Source organism: Salmo salar, chromosome ssa09 (genome assembly GCF_905237065.1).
Source record: "Salmo salar chromosome ssa09, Ssal_v3.1, whole genome shotgun sequence".
Taxonomy (NCBI): domain Eukaryota; kingdom Metazoa; phylum Chordata; class Actinopteri; order Salmoniformes; family Salmonidae; genus Salmo; species Salmo salar.
The window spans coordinates 59,352,944-59,375,193 of record NC_059450.1 but is presented as its reverse complement, the minus strand read 5'-3'; the positions used below and the strand labels follow the sequence as shown (position 1 = coordinate 59,375,193).

Here is a 22,250-nt window from a genome sequence, read left to right as displayed (position 1 = left end):
ATCACAGTAAAATATAAGGATGTATTGCAAAATAAAGGATGTATTGCACCAAATAACCAAGATGGCGTCGCAGTCGGACGTGTATTTGTCTTGTCCTGTGTAAATAGTAAATAGTCTGTTTCTTAGTTTTTTTCCATATATACTTTATTCTCACTTTCCATCTACTTACTAAATACAGTTTCCTGCAACCCGCCTCACCCAGTGTGGTACGGATCTGCTATTTTTATACGTTATAACTGGAACCTCCATCAGAGGCTAGCCAGCTAACTAGCTACTAGCTATTAGTCATTATTAGTCACTGCTAGCAGTCTTCACTTTTAGCTCGGACACTAGCCAGCTTTAGTTCGGTCAATACCTGCCAGTCTGCACAGCGCGATATCAACCCAGAGCATATCGGACTGCTTTTCTGTACCACATCACCAGATTCCTGCCGCTCTGGATCATTACACCGGATCATCGCAGCTAGCTAGCTGCAACCAAGTGGCTATTGTTGGCTAACGCCTCTGTCCCGAAGCAAGCACCAGTTAGCCATGAGCTAGCCTCGAGCTAGGCCCATCTCCCGGCTAGCCGATGAAGAATACCAGCTAATTTCTGGTCTACAACACCTTTTTTGCCAATTGTCCTGGACCCTTTACTTTCGAAACGGAGCTCGCCGATCCATCACGACTGGTCTGTCGACGTAATCGTCCGATGTGGTTTCAACAGGCTTTTCCGCTGCGATGTCGCCGAAGACCCATCTGCTATCCCTGGCCCGCTAACTTCTGAACGCCGTATCTCCCGCTCGCCTAGCATAGTAGCGACTACCGAACGGCTCCCTGACTCACCTATTGCTGCTCATTGGACCCTATGATCACTCGGCTACACAGCTGATGCCTGCTGGATTGTTCACTAACAAAGTACCTCATTGTGTTGATCTGTCGGCCCCAGCCTTGAACTCAGGTCCTGTGTGTACCTAACTGACCCTCTCTGCCCATTCATTGCCATTTACCCGTTGTTGTCTTAGCTCTCCTGATCAACACCTGTGATTGCTTTATGTCTCGCTCTAATGTCAATATGCCTTGTCTACTGCTGTTTCGGTTAGTTCTTATTGTTTTATTTCACTGTAGAGCCCCCAGTCCCACTCAACATGCCTTAGATAGCTCTTTTGTCCCACCCCCCACACATGCGGAGACCTCACCAGGCTTAATTAGTGCCTCCAGAGATGCAACTTCTCTCATCGTCACTCAATGCCTAGGTTTACCTCCACTGTACTCACATCCTACCCTACCCTTGTCTGTACATTATGCCCTGAATTCTACCACGCCCAGAAATCTGCTCCTTTTATTCTCTGTTCCCAACGCACTAGACGACCAGTTCTTATAGCCTTTAGCCGTACCCTTATCCTACTCCTCCTCTGGTGAAGTAGAGGTGAACCCAGGCCCTGTAGCCCCCAGTACTACACCTATTCCCCAGGCGCTCTCATTTGTTGACTTCTGTAAAAGCCTTGGTTTCATGCATGTTAACATCAGAAGCCTCCTCCCTAAGTTCGTCTTATTCACTGCTTTAGCACACTCCGCCAACCCTGATGTCCTAGCCATGTCTGAATCCTGGCTTAGGAAGACCAGCAAAAATTCTGAAATATCGTCCCCAACTATAACATTTTCTGTCAAGATAGAACTGCAAAAGGGGGCGGAGTTGCAATCTACTGCAGAGATAGCCTGCAGAGTTCTGTCATACTATCCAGGTCTGTGCCCAAACAGTTCGAGCTTCTACTTTTAAAAATCCACCTTTCCAGAAAGAAGTCTCTCACTGTTGCCACTTGTTATCGACCCCCCTCAGCCCCCAGCTGTGCCCTGGACTCCATATGAGAATTGATTGCCCCCCATCTATCTTCAGAGTTCGTACTGCGGGGTGACCTAAACTGAGATATGCTTAACACCCAGGCTGTCCTACAATCTAAGATAGATGCCCTCAATCTTACAGAAATTATCAAGGAACCTACCAGGTACAACCCTAAATCCGTAAACATGGGCACCCTCATAGATAGCATCCTGGCCAACTTGCCCTCTAAATACACATCTGCTGTCTTCAACCAGGATCTCAGCAATCACTGCCTCATTGCCTGTGTCCATAATGGGTCTGCAGTCAAACGACCACCCCTCATCACTGTCAAACGCTCCTTAAAACACTTCAGCGAGCAGGCCTTTTTAATCGACCTGGCCCGGGTATCCTGGAAGGATATTGACCTCATCCCGTCAGTAGAGGATGCCTGGTTGTTCTTTAAAAGTGCTTTCCTCACAATCTTAAATAAACATGCCCCATTCAAAAAATGTTGAACTAAGAACAGATATAGTCCTTGGTTCACTCCAGACTTGACTACCCTTAACCAGCACAAAAACATCCTGTGGCGTAACGCCCTAGCATCGAAAAGCCCCCGCGATATGCAACTTTTCCTGGAAGTCAGGAACCAATATACACAGTCAGTTTGAAAACGCTAGCCTTTGCTTTCCTAACAGAAATTAATTAATTCCAAAAGGTTTTGGGACACTGTAAAGTCCATGGAGAATAAGAGCACCTCCTCCCAGCTGCCCACTGCACTGAGGCTAGGAAACACTGTCACCACCGATAAATAATTCTACGATAATCGAGAATTTCAATAAGCATTTTTCTACGGCTGGCCATGCTACCCCTACCCCAGCCAACAGCTCCGCACCCCCCGCAGGAACTTGCCCAAGCCCCCCCTCCACTTCTCCTTCCCCCAAATCCAGATAGCTCATGTTCTGAAAGAACTGCAAAATCTGGACCCCTACAAATCAACTGGGCTAGACAATCTGGACCCTCTCGTTCTAAATGTATCCGCAGAAATTGTTGCAAACCCTATTACTAGCCTGTTCAACCTCTCTTTCGTATCATTTTACATTTAAATTTTAGTCATTTAGAAGACACTCTTATCCAGAGTGACTTACAGTAGTGAATGCATACATTTCATACATTTTTTCCCTTACTGGTCCCCCGTGGGAATCGAACCCACAACCTTGGTGTTGCAAACACCATGCTCTACCAACTGAGCCACACAGTATCATCTGAGATCCCTAAACATCCCCCTCTTCAAAGGAGGAGACACTCTAGACCCAAACTGTTACAGACCTATATCTATCCTGCCCTGCCTTTCTAAAGTCTTCGAAAGCCAAGTTAACAAACAGATCACAGACCATTTCAAATCCCACTGTACCTTCTCCACTATGCAATCTGGTTTCCGAGCTGGTCATGGGTGCACCTCAGCCATGCTCAAGGTCCTAAACGATATCATAACCACAATCAAAAAAAGATAGTACTGTGCAGCCATCTTTATCAACCTGGCCAAGGCTTTCGACTCTGTCAATCTCCACATTGTTATCGGCAGACTCAACAGCCTTGGTTTCTCAAATGACTGCCTCGCCTGGTTCACCAACTACTTCTCAGATAGAGTTCAGTGTGTCAAATCGGAGGGCCTGTTGTCCAGACCTCTGGCAGTCTCATGAGGGTGCAAAAGGGTTCAATTCTTGGGCTGACTCTTTTCTCTGTATTTATCATTGATGTCGCTCTTGCTGCTGGTGATTCTCTGATCTACCTCTACGCAGACGACATCATTCTGTATTCATCTGAACCTTCTTTGGATGGCAGACTCAACAGCCTTGGTTTCTCAAATGACGGCAACCTTGGTTTCTCAAACAAACCTCCAAATGAGTTTCAATGCCATACAACACTCCTTCTGTGGCCTCTAACTGCTCTTAAATGCTAGTAAAACCAAATGCATGCTCTTCAACTGATTGCTGCCCGCACCCGCCCGCCCGACTAGCATCACTACTCTGGACGGTTCTGACTTAGAATATGTGGACAACTACAAATATCTACAATTGAGTTCGGAAGTTTACATACACCTCAGCCAAACACATCTAAACTCAGTTTTTCACAATTCTTGACATTTAATCCTAGTAAAATTCCCTGTCTTAGGTCAGTTAGGATCACCACTAGAGAGAATTATTTATTTCAGCTTTTATTTATTTCATCACATTCCCAGTGGGTCAGAAGTTTACATACACTCAATTAGTATTTGGTAGCATTGCCTTTCAATTGTTTAACTTGGGTCAAATGTTCCGGGTAGCCTTCCACAAGCTTCCCACAATAAGTTGGGTGAATTTTGGCCCATTCCTCCTGACACAGCTGGTGTAACTGAGTCAGATTTGTAGGCCTCCTTGCTCGCACACACTTTCAGTTCTGCCCACAAATTGTCTACAGGATTAAGGTCAGGACTTTGTGATGGCCACTCCAATACCTTGACTTTGTTGTCCTTAAGTCATTTTGACACAACTTTGGAAGTATGCTTGGGGTCATTGTCCATTTGGAAGACTCATTTGTGACCAAGCTTTAACTTCCTGACTGATGTCTTGAGATGTTGCTTCAATATATCCACATAATTGTCCTCCTTCATGATGCCATCTATTTTGTGAAGTGCACCAGTCCCTCCTGCAGCAAAGCACCCCCACAACATGACGCTGCCACCCCCGTTCTTCACGGTTGGGATGGTGTTCTTCAGCTTGCAAGCCTCCCCCTTTTCCCTCCAAACATAACGATGGTCAATATGGCCAAACAGTTCTATTTTTGTTTCATCAGACCAGATGACATTTCTCCAAAAAGTATGATCTATGTCCCCATGTGCAGTTGCAAATCGTAGTCTGGCTTTTTTATGGCGGTTATGGAGCAGTGGCTTCTTCCTTGCTGAGCGGCCTTTCAGGTTATGTCGATATAGGACTCGTTTTACTGTGGATATAGATACTTTTGTACCTGATTCCTCCAGCATCTTCACAAGGTCCTTTGCTGTTGTTCTGGGATTGATTTGCACTTTTCGAACCAAAGTACGTTCATCTCTAGGAGACAGAACGCGTCTCCTTCCTGAGCGGTGTGATGGCTGCGTGGTCCCATGGTATTTATACTTGCGTACTATTGTTTGTACAGATGAACGTGGTACCTTCAGGCGTTTGGAAATGAACCGTCTGGATAAACCAGACTTGTGGAGGTCTACCATTTTTTTCTGAGGTCTTGGCTGATTACTTTAGATTTTCCCATAATGTCAAGCAAAGAGGCACTGAGTTTGACGGTAGGACTTGAAATACATCCACAGGTACACCTCCAATTGACTCAAATTATGTCAATCAGCCGATCAGAAGCTTCTAAAGACATGACATCATTTTCTGGAATTTTCCAAGCTGTTTAAAGGCACAGTCAACTGAGTTTATGTAAACTTCTGACCCACTGGAACTGTGATACAGTGAATTATAAGTGAAATAATCTGTCTGTAAACAATTGTTGGAAAAATGACTTGTGTCATGCACAAAGTAGATGTCCTAACCGACTTGCCAAAACTATAGTTTGTTAACAAGAAGTTTGTGAAGTGGTTGAAAAACGAGTTTTAATGACTTTTAACTTCCAACTTCAGCTGTAGGTGTCTGGTCAGACTGTAAACTCTCCTTCCAGACTCACATTAAGCATCTCAAATCCAAAATGAAATATAGAATTCCTATTTCGCAACAAAGGATCCTTCACTCATGCTGCCAAACATACCCTCGTAAAACTGACTGTCCTACCAATCCTTGACTTAGGCGATTTAGGTCATTTACAAAATAGCCTCCAACGCTCTACTCAGCAAATTGGATGTAGTCTATCACAGTGCCATCCGTTTTGTCACCAAAGCCCCATATACTACCCACCACTGTGACCTGTATGCTCTCATTGGCTGGCCCTCGCTACATATTCGTTGCGAAACCCACTGGCTCCAGGTCATCTATAAGTCTTTCCTAGGGTTAGCCCCGCCTTATCTCAGCTCACTGGTCACCGTAGCAACACCCACCCGTAGCACGCGCTCCAGCAGGTATATTGCACTGGTCATCTCCAAAGCCAACACCTCCTTTGGCCGCCTTTCCTTCCAGTTCTCTGCTGCCAATAACTGTAACGAATTGCAAAAATCACTGAAGCTGGAGACTTATCTCCCTCACTGACTTTAAGCATCAGCTGTCAAAGCAGCTTACTGATCACTGCACCTGTACACAGCCCATCTGTAAATAGCCCACCCAACTACCTCATCCCCATATTGTTATTTTTTGTTGTTGTTGCTCTTTTGCACCCCAGTATCTCTACTTGCAAATTATCATCTGCACATCGATCACTCCAGTGTTAATGCTAAATTGTAATTATTTTGCCACTATTTATTGCCTTACCTCCCTAATCTTACTACATTTGCACACACTGTACATAGATTTTTCTATTGTGTTTTTGTCTGTACGTTTGTTTATCCCATGTGTAACTCTGTGTTGTTGTTTTTGTCGCACTGCTTTCCTTTATCTTGGCCAGGTCGCAGTTGTGAATGAGAACTTGTTCTCAACTGGCCTACCTGGTTAAATAAAGGTGAATTAATAAAAAATAAAAAGAAACAGGAAATAGTCAAATGGTAGTGTACTGGGAAAGATGGGATGGAATTAAGACTAGGGCCTAATTTATTTATTTCAATTGACAGATTTTCCATGTTGCATTTATGACAAAGCAAAAACAGGTTTTTAGAAATTTTAGCAAATTTAATAAATATAAAAAACTGAAATATCACATTTACATATGTTTTCAGACCCTTTACTCAGTACTTTGTTGAAACACCATTGGCAGCGATTACAGCCACGAGTCTTCTTGGGTATGACGCTACAAGCTCGGCACACCTGTATTTAGGGAGTTTCTCCCATTATTCTCTGTAGATCCTCTTAAGCTCGGTCAGGTTGGATGGAGAGCGTCGCTGCCCAGCTATTTTCAGGTCTCTCCAGAGATGTTCGATCAGGCTCTGGCTGGCCCACTCAAGGAAATTCATAGACTTGTCCTGAAGGCACTCCTGTGTTGTCTTGGCTGTGTGCTTTGGCTCATTGTCCTGTTGGAAGGTGAACATTCATCCCAGTCTGAAGTCCAGATCTCTCTGAAACAGTTTTCATTAAGGATCTCTCTGTACTTTGCTCCATTCATCTTTCCCCTCGATCCTGACTAGTATGTCAGTCCCTGCTGCTGGAAAACATCCCCACAGCATGATGCTGCCACCATCATGCTTTACCTTAGAGATGGTGCCAGGTTTCTCCAAACGTGACGCTTGGCATTCAAGCCAAAGAGCTCAATCTTGGTTTCATCAGACCAAAGAATCTTGTTTGTCAAGGACCAGACAATCTTGTTTCTCATGGTCTTTAAGGTCCCTTAACCTCTATGGGCTAGGCGGGACGAATTCGTCCCACCTACGTAACAGCCATTTGAAGCCTGTGGCGCGATTTTCAAAACCTTAAAAATCCTATTACTTCAATTTCTCAAACATATGACTATTTTACAGCTATTTAAAGACAAGACTCTTGTTAATCTAACCACACTGTCCGATTTCAAAAAGGCTTTACAACGAAAGCAAAACATTAGATTATGTCAGCAGAGTACCAAGCCAGAAATAATCAGACACCCATTTTTCAAGCTAGCATATAATGTCACCAAAACCCAGAAGACAGCTAAATGCAGCACTCACCTTTGATGATCTTCATCAGATGACAACCCTAGGACATTATGTTATACAATACATGCATGTTTTGTTCAATCAAGTTCATATTTATATCAAAAACCAGCTTTTTACATTAGCATGTGACGTTCAGAACTAGCATACCCCCGCAAACTTCCGGGGAATTCGCTAACATTTTACTAAATTACTCACGATAAACGTTCACAAAAAGCATAACAATTATTTTAAGAATTATAGATACAGACCTCCTCTATGCACTCGATATGTCCGATTTTAAAATAGCTTTTTGGTGAAAGCACATTTTGCAATATTCTAAGTACATAGCCCAGGCATCACGGGCTAGCTATTTAGACACCCGGCAAGTTTAGCACTCACCATAATCATATTTACTATTATAAAAGTTTGATTACCTTTTGTTGTCTTCGTCAGAATGCACTCCCAGGACTGCTACTTCAATAACAAATGTTGGTTTGGTCCAAAATAATCCATCGTTATATCCGAATAGCTGCGTTTTGTTCGTGCGTTCCAGACACTATCCGAAATGGTAAAGAAGGGTCGCGCGCATGGCGCAATTCGTGACAAAAAAATTCTAAATATTCCATTACCGTACTTCGAAGCATGTCAACCGCTGTTTAAAATCAATTTTTACGCCATTTTTCTAGTAGAAAAGCGATAATATTCCGACAGGGAATCTCCTTTTCGGCAAACAGAGGAAAAAATCACAAAGGCGGGGGCGGTCGGGACACGCGCCTAAGCCCAGAGTCCCTTGATCGGCCACTTGAGAAAGGCGATAATGTGTTTCAGCCTGGGGCTGGGATGACGACATTCTGTTTTTTCCCGGGCTCTGAGCGCCTATGGACGACGTAGGAAGTGTCACGTTAGAGCAGAGATCCTTAGTAAAAGATAGAGATGGAAAAGAAGTTCAAGAAATGGTCAGACAGGCCACTTCCTGTAAAGGAATCTCTCAGGTTTTGACCTGCCATTTGAGTTCTGTTATACTCACAGACACCATTCAAACAGTTTTAGAAACTTTAGGGTGTTTTCTATCCATATGTAATAAGTATATGCATATTCTAGTTACTGGGTAGGAGTGGTAACCAGATTAAATCGGGTATGTTTTTTATCCAGCCGTGTCAATACTGTCCCCTAGCCCTAACAGGTTAAAGTGCCAAGCGGGCTGTCATGTCCCTTTTACTAGAGAGGGGCTTCCGTCTGGCCACTCTACCATAAAGGCCTGATTGGTGGAGTGCTGCAGAGGAACTCTGGAGCTCTGTCAGAGTGACCATCGGGTTCTTGGTCACCTCCCTGACCAAGGCCCTTCTTCCCTGATTGCTCAGTTTGGCTGGGTGCCCAGCTCTAGGAAGAGTTTTGGTGGTTCCAAACTTCTTCCATTTAAGAATGACAGAAGCCACTGTCTTCTTGGGGACCTTCAATGCTGCAGAATTTTTTTGGTACCCTTCCTCAGATCTGTGCCTCGACACAATCCTGTCTCGGAGCTCTACGGACAATTCCTTCGACCTCATGACTTGGTTTTTGCTCTGAAATGCACTGTCAACTGTGGGACCTTATATAGACAGGTGTGTGCCTTTACAAATCATGTCCTATCAATTAAATTTACCACAGGTGGACTCCAATCAAGTTGTAGAAATATATAAAGGATGATCAGTGGAAACAGGATGCACCTGAGCTCAATTTTGAATCTCATAGCAAAGTGTCTGAATACTTACGTAAATAAGGTATTTCTGTTTTTCTAAAAACCTGTTTTCGCTTTGTCATTTTGGGGTATCGTGTGTAGATTGATGAGGAAAAAAATAGAATTTAATAAATTGTAGAATAAGCTTGTAACGAATGAAATGTGGAAAAGGGGAAGGGGTCTGGATACTTTCCGAATGCACTGTATGTCTGTCTGGAGCTCAGAGTAACCTAAATGCCATCATTACCAGTGTCTCTGACAAGGTGCTGACAAATAAGTAACTGTAGTCAATTTAAATTACAATACATTGCATATTTTACAGGTGTAAATACTGTATCTAATGCAGTTCATCTAAGTTAATCTATTTATCAAGACAAAACGTAAAATTGGGTAGGCTTCAATCAGAGTGCTAACACTTTACATTAAGGCATGCTTAAAAGGATAAGTATGTTATAACTATAGGCCTGTTCATTAGCATATTAGTTTAGATCAAGTTTATACATCTGTAGTAAACAGTTATATAACATTGGTTGGAATTGTGTGCCTGCAAGTATACCGTAATGTAAAGTGTTACTCTGAGAGCTAACCCAAGGCCTAACACTCAGCTACACAAACATGGCTAAGAAATATAACTCGTGGCTGAGAAATGAAAAAGAAAAATGAAACCTTCTTCATTCACCTGATATCAGTACGTTTGGCTTTTGTTTGCTTCCTTCAGAAACCAATGACCTGCATTAACTCTCAAGCCCCTCAAGGGAACCCAGTGACAGACAGCAGGTGTGTGTGGGTAATGAGAGCAGTCCCCTTGTGGAGACAGAGAACAACAACAACCTACCCAACTGTTGTTTATGCCCTCCTCTCATTCAACTGTGTGGCCCATTATCAGTCAAATGAGACAGGGCCAGTCATTTCGGCTTTAAAGTAGGTTAACATACAATTTGGCCCCTCTAGGGTATAGTGACTGTAATGATAATGGTGCCATGAAGTAAGCTAAAATCAATACATTTGCAATGTAAATCTTCTGATGAAGTAAATGTCTGTTGAAAATAAGCTCATATGAAGGTGAAAGCAATTGATTTATTACAAAAGATTGGCAGTAGGCCTAGTCCTCTCCTATGAGACAAGGTGATATGATGTGTGTGTGTGTGTGTGTGTGTGTGTGTGTGTGTGTGTGTGTGTGTGTGTGTGTGTAAGAGAGAGAGAGAGAGAGAGAGAGAGGGTGGGGGGGGGGATACAGTAAGTGTCCAGTATATAAACTAATGCCTAAAGTATTTAACATAGGCGTAGTTTACCAAGCTTTGTTCACATCACAACAACCAAAAACTGTGTTGAATCGAACAATGACACACCATAATGCGGCCAGTGAATGCCATGATTTAAATTCTCACCGAACAAAAAACAGTTTGTACGATTATTGTCCGCCAAGCTCGCAATGACCCAAAAATCCATTCCACATGATGCATTCATTGTTTTCGACCAAACACTCCACAGCAGAGGCTACTGTTCGATGGCAAGTGGGATGACGAATTTGCGTCACTTTTTCAACAGGTGACTAGGCAATAAACCCGGTTAGCCTGGTTTGCCGTGCCTTTGTGAAATGATAGTATGATAACGGGAAGAGACTTTTAGCCAAAATTACAAGTCTCTAAATTGTATTCTGCAATGCAGTAATGTAACCGTAAGAGTTTGATAAGGACAGTGACTCACCTCAATCCATTTCTGCGCTTCTAGAAACGCGGGCTCAGAGGCCGATTCGGAGAGGAGATGTCGCTGGTGTGGTTGTCCTATATCTGCAGCGGGACTTGCCATTTGCAAAGCTGCTCAGTGTTAAAATATATGAACAAAAAAGCTTGAATTAAATTGGAAATCCCCAGGCTTCAGCCTCAGCACCTGACCGTGAAAACCAGATAATGCCGTTTTTTTTGTCTTGACTTGCTGTTTAGGTAGCCTCCCTCTCCTTCAGTGCTCCTTCGGTTGTATGCTGCAAACCCGCGGCAATGCACTTGCAGCTACCAATGATTTATGTATATACACTAGATAACTAATGGGGGCGCTAGGTTGAAGTCACCGTGCCTCCATCTTGGCACTTCCATACTGTTGTAAAAAAAAGACTGTATTTTGCAAGCTATAGAAATGCATTTATTAATGTCTACATCTGTTTTTGTTACGTTTATTCTATACAGACATCTTAATGCATAATTGTTTATTATTTTATGTGAGTTAAACATGAAAATAAACACCTCTTCCCAAACAGAAGGCTGAAAAAATTTGGCATGGACACAGCTTCTACCCCCCCAAGCCATAAGACTGCTGTTAATTAAATAGTTAAATAACCAATAGCTATCTAGACCCTTTGACAACTCTTTTGACTCTCATCACATACACTGCTGCTGCAGTTTACTATCTATCCTGTTGCCTGTTTACTTTATCCCTACCTACATGTACATATCTACCTCAAATACATAGTACCTCTGCATATCGACTCGGTACTGGTACCCTGTGTATATAGCCAAGTTATCTTTACTCATTGTGTATTTATTCCTCATGTTATTACTTTTCTATTATTTCAACAAAACATTTATTTTTTTATTTAACTAGGCAAGTCAGTTAAGAACAAATTCTTATTCACAATGACGGCTTTCCCTTGTTGGGAAGGGCCCGTAAGTAAGCATTTCACTTTTAGTCTGCACCTGTTGCACTGCCTTCACTACTCCAGCACCATTTCAACTTCAACGTTTCAACATCATCTAATCACCTATGCTTTGTCTAATACAGTGACGACTAAAAGATACCAAAAACGATTTAGTCCATTCAACGTAAAATAAATATGATGTGGCTGTCCATGGTACTGATTTCTCTGTGTGTGTGTGTGTGTGTTGTGTGTGCGTGCAAGTAGAAAAAACATGTTGACTCACCCTACTTGCAAAGAGACATGCCAATGCCATCCTCCTCTTTCATGTTGCCTAAACGGTCTATGACTGTTGTACAGTACACGCTTTTAGTTTTTGTTGTCTTAGGCTACCTGGCTAAAATGCTTGAACGCTAGCCTAACTTCCTTTCATTTTCAACAATGTGCCAGGCCAGCTAGTTAACATTAACCTACTACATCTAACTACATGTTGAACTTCCATCCTCTCAGGCCAGGGGCACAATGTATGAATTTTTGGTTGGATCAGAATCGCTGTTATAATCATTGGCCAGTACAGAGAATTAAGTAAAACCACAAGTCTAAATCCCTATCTCCATCCATGATTAATTTAGGAAATTGCAAGCTAGCCACCGGAGGACAACGACAAAATGAGATGCAACAATATTATTTTTTTCTGTCAATGACATTTGGCTTCTGATGTGATGTGATTGGTGTGAAGCCAAATCCAAACTGGCTTCCCTTGACAATTTCTTTTGGAGTGCTAGGACCATTCACAGCTGAGCTCACTCAGTTTAGCTCAACGCTGATTAGTTATTATTTTATATATTTTTTCATCATGGGAGGTCAAATGCTCACTGGCTTCCCTTGCATTCAATGCAATGTAAAACTATTTTTTGACAAGACAGCATCAGATAGATGGGCTACACATACTGAGACACAGGGGTGCTGTTTCATTCGTTTTGATGCTTTCTCCGGCGAGATACATTCAGCCTTTTATTTATGAAATACAGAGCAATGAAAGATAACTTATTTTGTATGTTTGTTTCTTGGTCAATTTTTTTGGGAAGCCTGGCTTCCCTTAGCATCCATGAATTCACGACACAGGGAACGAATCAACTTACTCAAACCACAATATGAATCGTACCAGTAGCTATGTTTCCATTAACTTGTCCAGTGATTTTTTTGTTGTCAACATTTAAAAAGTTGCATAGAAATTAGACACGACAATTGCCTGCAACGATACATTTCCATTGAACTGTCTTGTTTAGATAAAAACAGCTGGATGTAATGGCATTACACCTTTAAAAAAAACACCCCCTGGGCACAAATGTAAAAAAGTTGATTATAATGTATATTTTCGTTAGTTTATCATACTACCATCATCAAAATGTCATGAATTGTAACCACTTTTAAATAGGGGGATGAGATTGATGCACCCCCTTCAAAATGTGTCTGTTTAAGATAGAGATAGGCCTATCGGTATGGGACGCATCTTAATCCACTGCATCTGCCAATGTTGGCCTTCCGCATGTGGGGTGGAAAGTGGCAGAGTTACAGAGCTGTTTGTCAGACCACGAGACATCCCGAAAATCAGTCTTCTCACGAAAACATCTGAAGTGTCCTGTGTTCGAATGGTTTGGCCTACAAATTAATATGACCCCACGATGTTCTCGTCTGAAGGTAACCTGGTACCTGTAAAAACTATTTATGAAGTAGTTTGGTGCCAAAAAAAGGGGGTTAAATACAGTGCACACCATTTTTTCTTCTTTTCACTCTATACTCCAATGTTGGATTTGAAATCAAATATTGACTGACTATGAGGTTAAACTGCAGACTGTTAGCTTTAATTTAAGGGTATTTTCATCCATATCGGGTGCACTGTTTAGATATTGCAGCACTTTTTATACATAGTCCCCCCATTTTAGGTGAGCAAAAGTATTTGGAAAAATTAACATGTGTATTCAAGTACTAAAAGCTTAAGTATTTGGTCCCATATTCATAACATGCAATGACCACATCAAGTTACAGCCGCACAAATATCATACACCCCCCAAAAATGCTGACCTCGCATGTTATTGTAATTGTGAGATGTTAGCATGTCTTGGGGGTATGATATTTGTGCATCTGTAACTTTCTCACTAATCACTATTCACGATTAATTCAGGATTATCCGTAATCATGGTAGCATCCATGATTAGAAGTGTATAGAAACATATTCTATGTCATAGTCGTGTTTGTAGGTGGCAGGGAAGTCAGGCGCAGGAGAAACCAACTTGGTTAAACTGGAGTATTTTAATTAACAAAAAACAAACTCCAAAACCAAAGTACACAAATAACATGGGTAAAAATAACCCATCGCACACCGATACAAAATACACGTGTACATAATTCACAAACAATCACCGACAAGGGCATGAGGGAAAATAGAGAGTTAAATTCACAACATGTAATGAATAGGATTGGAACCGGGTGTGTAGGAAGACAAGACCAAACCAATGGGAAATGAAAAACTGATCAATGATGGCTAGAAGACCGGTGACGTCGACCGCCGAGCACCACCCGAGCAAGGAGGGGCATCGACTTCGGCAGAAGTCGTGACATTCTATTCTTATTTACTATAAAACTGACTCCAAAATGACACAATGCAATATTTACTATTAATTTCTACTGGGAATTAAATAATCGAAAACACAAGCAAAGCAAACAGCAAATGCATCCAACAAATTTGTAGAGTCACAAGGTTATTAACTTTTTACTACTTTCATACACATAAGTGAATTTGTCCCAATACTTTTGCTACCCTAAAATGGGAGGACTATGTACAAAAAGTGTTGTAATTTCTAAACGGTTCACCCAATATGGATGAAAATACCCTCAATTTAAAGCTGACTGTCTACCCTTTAACATCTTTGTCCTTGCTTGATTTCAAATCTTTTGGAGTATAGAGCCAAAATAATTGTAGAAAATTAATTGACATAATAATTATGGAGGGCACTGTACATGTCGAAGAGCTCTCGTATATCTCCTAAATATAGAAAACTATTCAAAATTGTATTCTTTATGATTTCTTTTTTGACTGTTTTGCCATTTATGAATGTATTATTCAGTGCGTTTCTATGGGCTATAGTAGTAAAGACCAAATTCAATATTTTATCATATCATTTTTACATACAATACATTTTTTATACCTACAGAGGTCCTAAAATTCTAAATCAAATAGCTAAATGAGATATGGTATGACCATCTTAAAACAATTCCATGTGTTAGCTTAGTATATGTAGCCTCAGAAGCATCTGCATTCAACAAATGTTGTATGGTTATCCTTAGACATATTCTCCAAATTTATACACAGGGAATTGTTGATATATTGTCCCCATAAAATGTTATATTACATTTTTCCCCCCCCCCAAAATTAGCAAAATAGGCTTTTTACTAGTTTTTTTTCTAATTTTACAGATTTAAAAGGATTTATCCACAATTGGCTATGTGTAAGTCCGTTCCTGGAGTGTCTTAACAAAATGAAACCAAAATACTTGGCTTCATCCAATGTCCAGAACACTTTTATTTCGTGATATGCAAATATGTACATAGATGAACTAATTTACCTACTTTACAATATTTCAGAAACAGTGTAATACAGAAAAGTATTATGTTTGTGTCCACATTCAACTGGTAAAAGTTGATTGTGATATGATTAATGGGAAAAATATCTTATTACGGTGTGGTGTTGGGCCATAACCAATTAATTACAAATTAGGTATGCATTTTCTAGTTGAATCACAAATTCTCATTAGATTCTGCTAATGTAACCAAAAGATTCAGTGAATAAGGATTAAAAAGATAGCCACGCCCACATCATTGACAAACACACCATATTACACACCATATTATTCAACTAATATTACTTAGGGTAGTCAAGGTATTTTATACTCAATAGTTTGTCAATAGAAGGAATTGGCATATTGGCAAAATGGCAAGAAAACCTATTTTCAAGCCGTCTACTGGCCTCTTGTGGAACAATACTGAACACCAGGATGCTTGAAAAGTCACTTTAGACTTTCTCTGTCATAACTCAAATCCTAGTGCACCCTTTTGCACTCCAGGTTCAAATCCTGGAGACTGCCTGAAGTAATGTGCTTTATAAGTGTATCTTGAGAGAGAGTGTTCCTTATTAGGTGCTGTTACTCTTAATCTAAAATGTCTCTTATTAGATGGTAATTCTCTCCAGTTCCTGACAGATGGGGTACAGCTCAGTGGTAGAGGATTTGACTACAAATCAAGAGGTCCCAGATTCATAGTCCTGGTGCTCACTTGAAATTAAATACTTTATAAGTGTGATTTGAGAGAGGGCGTGTTCTTTATTAGGTGCTGTTACTCTTTTAAAATGATGTTACTATATCTAAAATCTCCATATTTAAATGTTTTTTCTCTCAGTTGAACAGTTCCTAAAAGAGGTGGAAGTGCAATAGACTTCACATCAAGAGGTCTCAGGATCAAATCCTATTGTCAACTTGAAATCAAATATTTTATGGGTACGCTTTGAAAGAGAGAGTGTTCTTTATTAGGTTATGGAGATCGCCCTCTGAAATGTCCCTTATTAGACAATTTGTCAGGATCAAATCCTGGTTCCCCCTTGAATCATGTACTTTCTATGTGTATCTTGAGAGATGTGAGTGCTCCTTTTTTGGTTATGTTACTCAATCTAAAATGTCCCTCATTAGATGTTTTTTCTCTCTGTCAGACAGTTCCTAACAGAGGTGGAATTGCAATAGTCTTAGGTTCAAGAGGTCTCAGGTTCAAATCCTATAGTCAACATGAAATCAAATACTTTATGGGTATGTTTTCAAAGAGAGAGTGTTATGTATTAGGTTATGTAGATCTCCAGCTAAAATGTACCTTATTCGAGAATTTTTCCGCCTTTAGATAGTTTCTAGCAGAGGGGGTATAGCTCAGTGGTAGAGCATTTGACTGCAGATCAAGAGGTCCCAGGTTCAAATCCTGGTGCCCCCTTAAAATCATGTGCTTTTTAAGAGTATAATTGGGGTTAGAGTACACCTTTTAAAATTATGTTACTCAATCTAAAATGTCCCTAATTAGATGGTTTTTCTCTCAGTTGAACCGTTCCTAAAAGAGGTGGAAGTGCAATAGACTTCAGATCATGAGGTCTCAGGATCAAATCCTATTGTCAACTTGAAATCAAATACTTTTTGGGTATGTTTTCAAAGAGAGAGCGTTATGTATTAGGTTATGAAGATCTCCATCTAAAATGTACCGTATTAGAGAACATTTCTGCCTTTAGATGGTTGTTAGCAGTGGGGGTATAGCTCAGTGGTAGAGCATTTGACTACAGACCAAGAGGTCCCAGGTTCAAATCCTGGTGACCCCTTAAAATCAAGTGCTTTCTAAGAGTATAATTAGGGTTAGAGTACACTTTTTAAAATTATGTTACTCAATCTAAAATGTCCCTAATTAGATGGTTTTTCTCTCAGTTGAACCGTTCCTAAAAGAGGTGGAAGTGCAATAGACTTCAGGTCATGAGGTCTCAGGATCAAATCCTATTGTCAACTTGAAATCAAATATTTTATGGGTACGCTTTGAAAGAGAGAGTGTTCTTTATTAGGTTAAGTAGATCGCCCTCTGAAATGTCCCTTATTAGACAATTTGTCAGGATCAAATCCTGGTTCCCCCTTGAATCATGTACTTTCTATGTGTATCTTGAGAGAGGGAGTGCTCCTTTTTTGGTTATGTTACTCAATCTAAAATGTCCCTCATTAGATGTTTTTTCTCTCTGTCAGACAGTTCCTAACAGAGGTGGAATTGCAATAGTCTTAGGTTCAAGAGGTCTCAGCTTCAAATCCTATAGTCAACATGAAATCAAATACTTTATGGGTATGTTGTCAAAGAGAGAGTGTTATGTATTAGGTTATGTAGATCTCCAGCTAAAATGTACCTTATTCGAGAATTTTTCCACCTTTAGATAGTTTCTAGCAGAGGGGGTACAGCTCAGTGGTAGAGCATTTGACTGCAGATCAAGAAGTCCCAGATTCAAATCCTGGTGCCCCCTTAAAATCAAGTGCTTTCTAAGAGTATAATTTGGGTTAGAGTACACCTTTTAAAATTATGTTACTCAATCTAAAATGTCCCTAATTAGATGGTTTTTCTCTCAGTTGAACCGTTCCTAAAAGAGGTGGAAGTGCAATAGACTTCAGATCAAGAGGTCTCAGGATCAAATCCTATTGTCAACTTGAAATCAAATATTTTATGGGTACGCTTTGAAAGAGAGAGTGTTCTTTATTAGGTTATGTAGATCGCCCTCTGAAATGTCCCTTATTAGACAATTTCTCAGGATCAAATCCTGGTTCCCTCTTGAATCATGTACTTTCTATGTGTATCTTGAGAGAGGGAGTGCTCCTTTTTTGGTTATGTTACTCAATCTAAAATGTCCCTCATGAGATGTTTTTTCTCTCTGTCAGACAGTTCCTAACAGAGGTGGAATTGCAATAGTCTTAGGATCAATAGGTCTCAGGTTCAAATCCTATAGTCAACATGAAATCAAATACTTTATGGGTATGTTTTCAAAGAGAGAGTGTTATGTATTAGGTTATGTACCCACTGGATATTATAGGTGAATGCACCAATTTGTAATTCGCTCTGGATAAGAGCATCTGCTAAATGACTAAAATGTATATGTAAATGTAGATCTCCAGCTAAAATGTACCTTATTCGAGAAGTTTTCCGCATTTAGATAGTTTCTAGCAGAGGGGGTATAGCTCAGCATTTGACTGCAGATCAAGAGGTCCCAGGTTCAAATCCTGGTGCCCCCTTAAAATCAAGTGCTTTCTAAGAGTATAATTAGGGTTAGAGTACACTTTTTAAAATTATGTTACTCAATCTAAAATGTCCCTAATTAGATGGTTTTTCTCTCAGTTGAACCGTTCCTAAAAGAGGTGGAAGTGCAATAGACTTCACATTGTGAGGTCTCAGGATCAAATCCTATTGTCAACTTGAAATCAAATATTTTATGGGTACGCTTTGAAAGAGAGAGTGTTCTTTATTAGGTTATGTAGATCGCCCTCTGAAATGTCCCTTATTAGACAATTTGTCAGGATCAAATCCTGGTTCCCCCTTGAATCATGTACTTTCTATGTGTATCTTGAGAGAGGGAGTGCTCCTTTTTTGGTTATGTTACTCAATCTAAAATGTCCCTCATTAGATGGTTTTTCTCTCTGTCAGACAGTTCCTAACAGAGATGGAATTGCAATAGTCTTAGGTTCAAGAGGTCTCAGGTTCAAATCCTATAGTCAACATGAAATCAAATACTTTATGGGTATGTTGTCAAAGAGAGAGTGTTATGTATTAGGTTATGTAGATCTCCAGCTATAATGTACCTTATTCGAGAAGTTTTCCGCCTTTAGATAGTTTCTAGCAGAGGGGGTATAGCTCAGTGGTAGAGCATTTGACTGCAGATCAAGAGGTCCCAGGTTCAAATCCTGGTGCCCCCTTAAAATCAAGTGCTTTCTAAGAGTATAATTAGGTTTAGAGTACACTTTTTAAAATTATGTTACTCAATCTAAAATGTCCCTAATTAGATGGTTTTTCTCTCAGTTGAACCGTTCCTAAAAGAGGTGGAAGTGCAATAGACTTCAGATCAAGAGGTCTCAGGATCAAATCCTATTCTCTACTTGAAATCAAATATTTTATGGGAACGCTTTGAAAGAGAATGTTCTTTATTAGGTTAAGTAGATCCTATTGTCAACTTGAAATCAAATATTTGATGGGTACGCTTTGAAAGAGAGAGTGTTCTTTATTAGGTTATGTAGATCGCCCTCTGAAATGTCCCTTATTAGACAATTTCTCAGGATCAAATCCTGGTTCCCCCTTGAATCATGTACTTTCCATGTGTATCTTGAGAGAGGGAGTGCTCCTTTTTTGGTTATGTTACTCAATCTAAAATGTCCCTCATTAGATGTTTTTTCTCTCTGTCAGACAGTTCCTAACAGAGGTGGAATTGCAATAGTCTTAGGATCAAGAGGTCTCAGGTTCAAATCCTATAGTCAACATGAAATCAAATACTTTATGGGTATGTTGTCAAAGAGAGAGTGTTATGTATTAGGTTATGTAGATCTCCAGCTAAAATGTACCTTATTCGAGAATTTTTCCACCTTTAGATAGTTTCTAGCAGAGGGGGTACAGCTCAGTGGTAGAGCATTTGACTGCAGATCAAGAAGTCCCAGGTTCAAATCCTGGTGCCCCCTTAAAATCAAGTGCTTTCTAAGAGTATAATTTGGGTTAGAGTACACCTTTTAAAATTATGTTACTCAATCTAAAATGTCCCTAATTAGATGGTTTTTCTCTCAGTTGAACCGTTCCTAAAAGAGGTGGAAGTGCAATAGACTTCAGATCAAGAGGTCTCAGGATCAAATCCTATTGTCTACTTGAAATCAAATATTTTATGGGAACGCTTTGAAAGAGAGAATGTTCTTTATTAGGTTAAGTAGATCCTATTGTCAACTTGAAATCAAATATTTTATGGGTACGCTTTGAAAGAGAGAGTGTTCTTTATTAGGTTATGTAGATCGCCCTCTGAAATGTCCCTTATTAGACAATTTGTCAGGATCAAATCCTGGTTCCCCCTTGAATCATGTACTTTCTATGTGTATCTTGAGAGAGGGAGTGCTCCTTTTTTGGTTATGTTACTCAATCTAAAATGTCCCTCATTAGATGTTTTTTCTCTCTGTCAGACAGTTCCTAACAGAGATGGAATTGCAATAGTCTTAGGTTCAAGAGGTCTCAGGTTCAAATCCTATAGTCAACATGAAATCAAATACTTTATGGGTATGTTGTCAAAGAGAGAGTGTTATGTATTAGGTTATGTAGATCTCCAGCTAAAATGTACCTTATTCGAGAAGTTTTCCGCCTTTAGATAGTTTCTAGCAGAGGGGGTATAGCTCAGTGGTAGAGCATTTGACTGCAGATCAAGAGGTCCCAGGTTCAAATCCTGGTGCCCCCTTAAAATCAAGTGCTTTCTAAGAGTATAATTAGGTTTAGAGTACACTTTTTAAAATTATGTTACTCAATCTAAAATGTCCCTAATTAGATGGTTTTTCTCTCAGTTGAACCGTTCCTAAAAGAGGTGGAAGTGCAATAGACTTCAGATCAAGAGGTCTCAGGATCAAATCCTATTCTCTACTTGAAATCAAATATTTTATGGGAACGTTTGAAAAAGAATTCTTTTTATTATCCTATTGTCAACTTGAAATCAAATATTTTATGGGTACGCTTTGAAAGAGAGAGTGTTCTTTATTAGGTTCTGTAGATCGCCCTCTGAAATGTCCCTTATTAGACAATTTCTCAGGATCAAATCCTGGTTCCCCCTTGAATCATGTACTTTCCATGTGTATCTTGAGAGAGGGAGTGCTCCTTTTTTGGTTATGTTACTCAATCTAAAATGTCCCTCATTAGATGTTTTTTCTCTCTGTCAGACAGTTCCTAACAGAGGTGGAATTGCAATAGTCTTAGGATCAAGAGGTCTCAGGTTCAAATCCTATAGTCAACATGAAATCAAATACTTTATGGGTATGTTTTCAAAGAGAGAGTGTTATGTATTAGGTTATGTAGATCTCCAGCTAAAATGTACCTTATTCGAGAATTTTTCCACCTTTAGATAGTTTCTAGCAGAGGGGGTACAGCTCAGTGGTAGAGCATTTGACTGCAGATCAAGAAGTCCCAGATTCAAATCCTGGTGCCCCCTTAAAATCAAGTGCTTTCTAAGAGTATAATTAGGGTTAGAGTACACCTTTTAAAATTATGTTACTCAATCTAAAATGTCCCTAATTAGATGGTTTTTCTCTCAGTTGAACCGTTCCTAAAAGAGGTGGAAGTGCAATAGACTTCAGATCATGAGGTCTCAGGATCAAATCCTATTGTCAACTTGAAATCAAATATTTTATGGGTACGCTTTGAAAGAGAGAGTGTTCTTTATTAGGTTATGTAGATCGCCCTCTGAAATGTCCCTTATTAGACAATTTGTCAGGATCAAATCCTGGTTCCCCCTTGAATCATGTACTTTCCATGTGTATCTTGAGAGAGGGAGTGCTCCTTTTTTGGTTATGTTACTCAATCTAAAATGTCCCTCATTAGATGGTTTTTCTCTCTGTCAGACAGTTCCTAACAGAGATGGAATTGCAATAGTCTTAGGTTCAAGAGGTCTCAGCTTCAAATCCTATAGTCAACATGAAATCAAATACTTTATGGGTATGTTTTCAAAGAGAGAGTGTTATGTATTAGGTTATGTAGATCTCCAGCTAAAATGTACCTTATTCGAGAATTTTTCCGCCTTTAGATAGTTTCTAGCAGAGGGGGTA

At 40.1% G+C, this 22,250-nt stretch overlaps 1 protein-coding gene and 7 non-coding genes across 15 annotated transcripts in view; 7 read left to right on the top strand and 1 right to left on the bottom strand.

The window, feature by feature from the left end:
• LOC106611539 (LIM and calponin homology domains-containing protein 1) overlaps positions 1–11,237 on the bottom strand; it is a 170,400-nt gene extending 159,163 nt beyond the window's left edge. For all 8 annotated transcript variants that reach the window (XM_045723846.1, XM_045723841.1, XM_045723842.1 and 5 more), the window contains exon 1: positions 10,944–11,237. In XM_045723846.1, the coding sequence (XP_045579802.1) occupies positions 10,944–11,045 (102 nt within the window). In that variant the 5' untranslated portion in view covers positions 11,046–11,237. The remainder of the gene's footprint in view (positions 1–10,943) is intronic.
• A 5,587-nt stretch (positions 11,238–16,824) lies between these two features.
• Positions 16,825–16,896, top strand: trnac-gca (transfer RNA cysteine (anticodon GCA)). Its single transcript has one exon. It is a non-coding gene; the product is annotated as a tRNA-Cys (tRNA).
• A 304-nt stretch (positions 16,897–17,200) lies between these two features.
• On the top strand, positions 17,201–17,272 carry trnac-aca (transfer RNA cysteine (anticodon ACA)). Its single transcript has one exon. It is a non-coding gene; the product is annotated as a tRNA-Cys (tRNA).
• A 606-nt stretch (positions 17,273–17,878) lies between these two features.
• Positions 17,879–17,950, top strand: trnac-gca (transfer RNA cysteine (anticodon GCA)). The gene has a single exon. It is a non-coding gene; the product is annotated as a tRNA-Cys (tRNA).
• A 1,366-nt stretch (positions 17,951–19,316) lies between these two features.
• On the top strand, positions 19,317–19,388 carry trnac-gca (transfer RNA cysteine (anticodon GCA)). The gene has a single exon. It is a non-coding gene; the product is annotated as a tRNA-Cys (tRNA).
• Positions 19,389–20,069: 681 nt separating this feature from the next.
• On the top strand, positions 20,070–20,141 carry trnac-gca (transfer RNA cysteine (anticodon GCA)). The gene has a single exon. It is a non-coding gene; the product is annotated as a tRNA-Cys (tRNA).
• Positions 20,142–20,824: 683 nt separating this feature from the next.
• trnac-gca (transfer RNA cysteine (anticodon GCA)) lies at positions 20,825–20,896 on the top strand. Its single transcript has one exon. It is a non-coding gene; the product is annotated as a tRNA-Cys (tRNA).
• A 669-nt stretch (positions 20,897–21,565) lies between these two features.
• Positions 21,566–21,637, top strand: trnac-gca (transfer RNA cysteine (anticodon GCA)). Its single transcript has one exon. It is a non-coding gene; the product is annotated as a tRNA-Cys (tRNA).
• Positions 21,638–22,250: the final 613 nt, after the last annotated feature.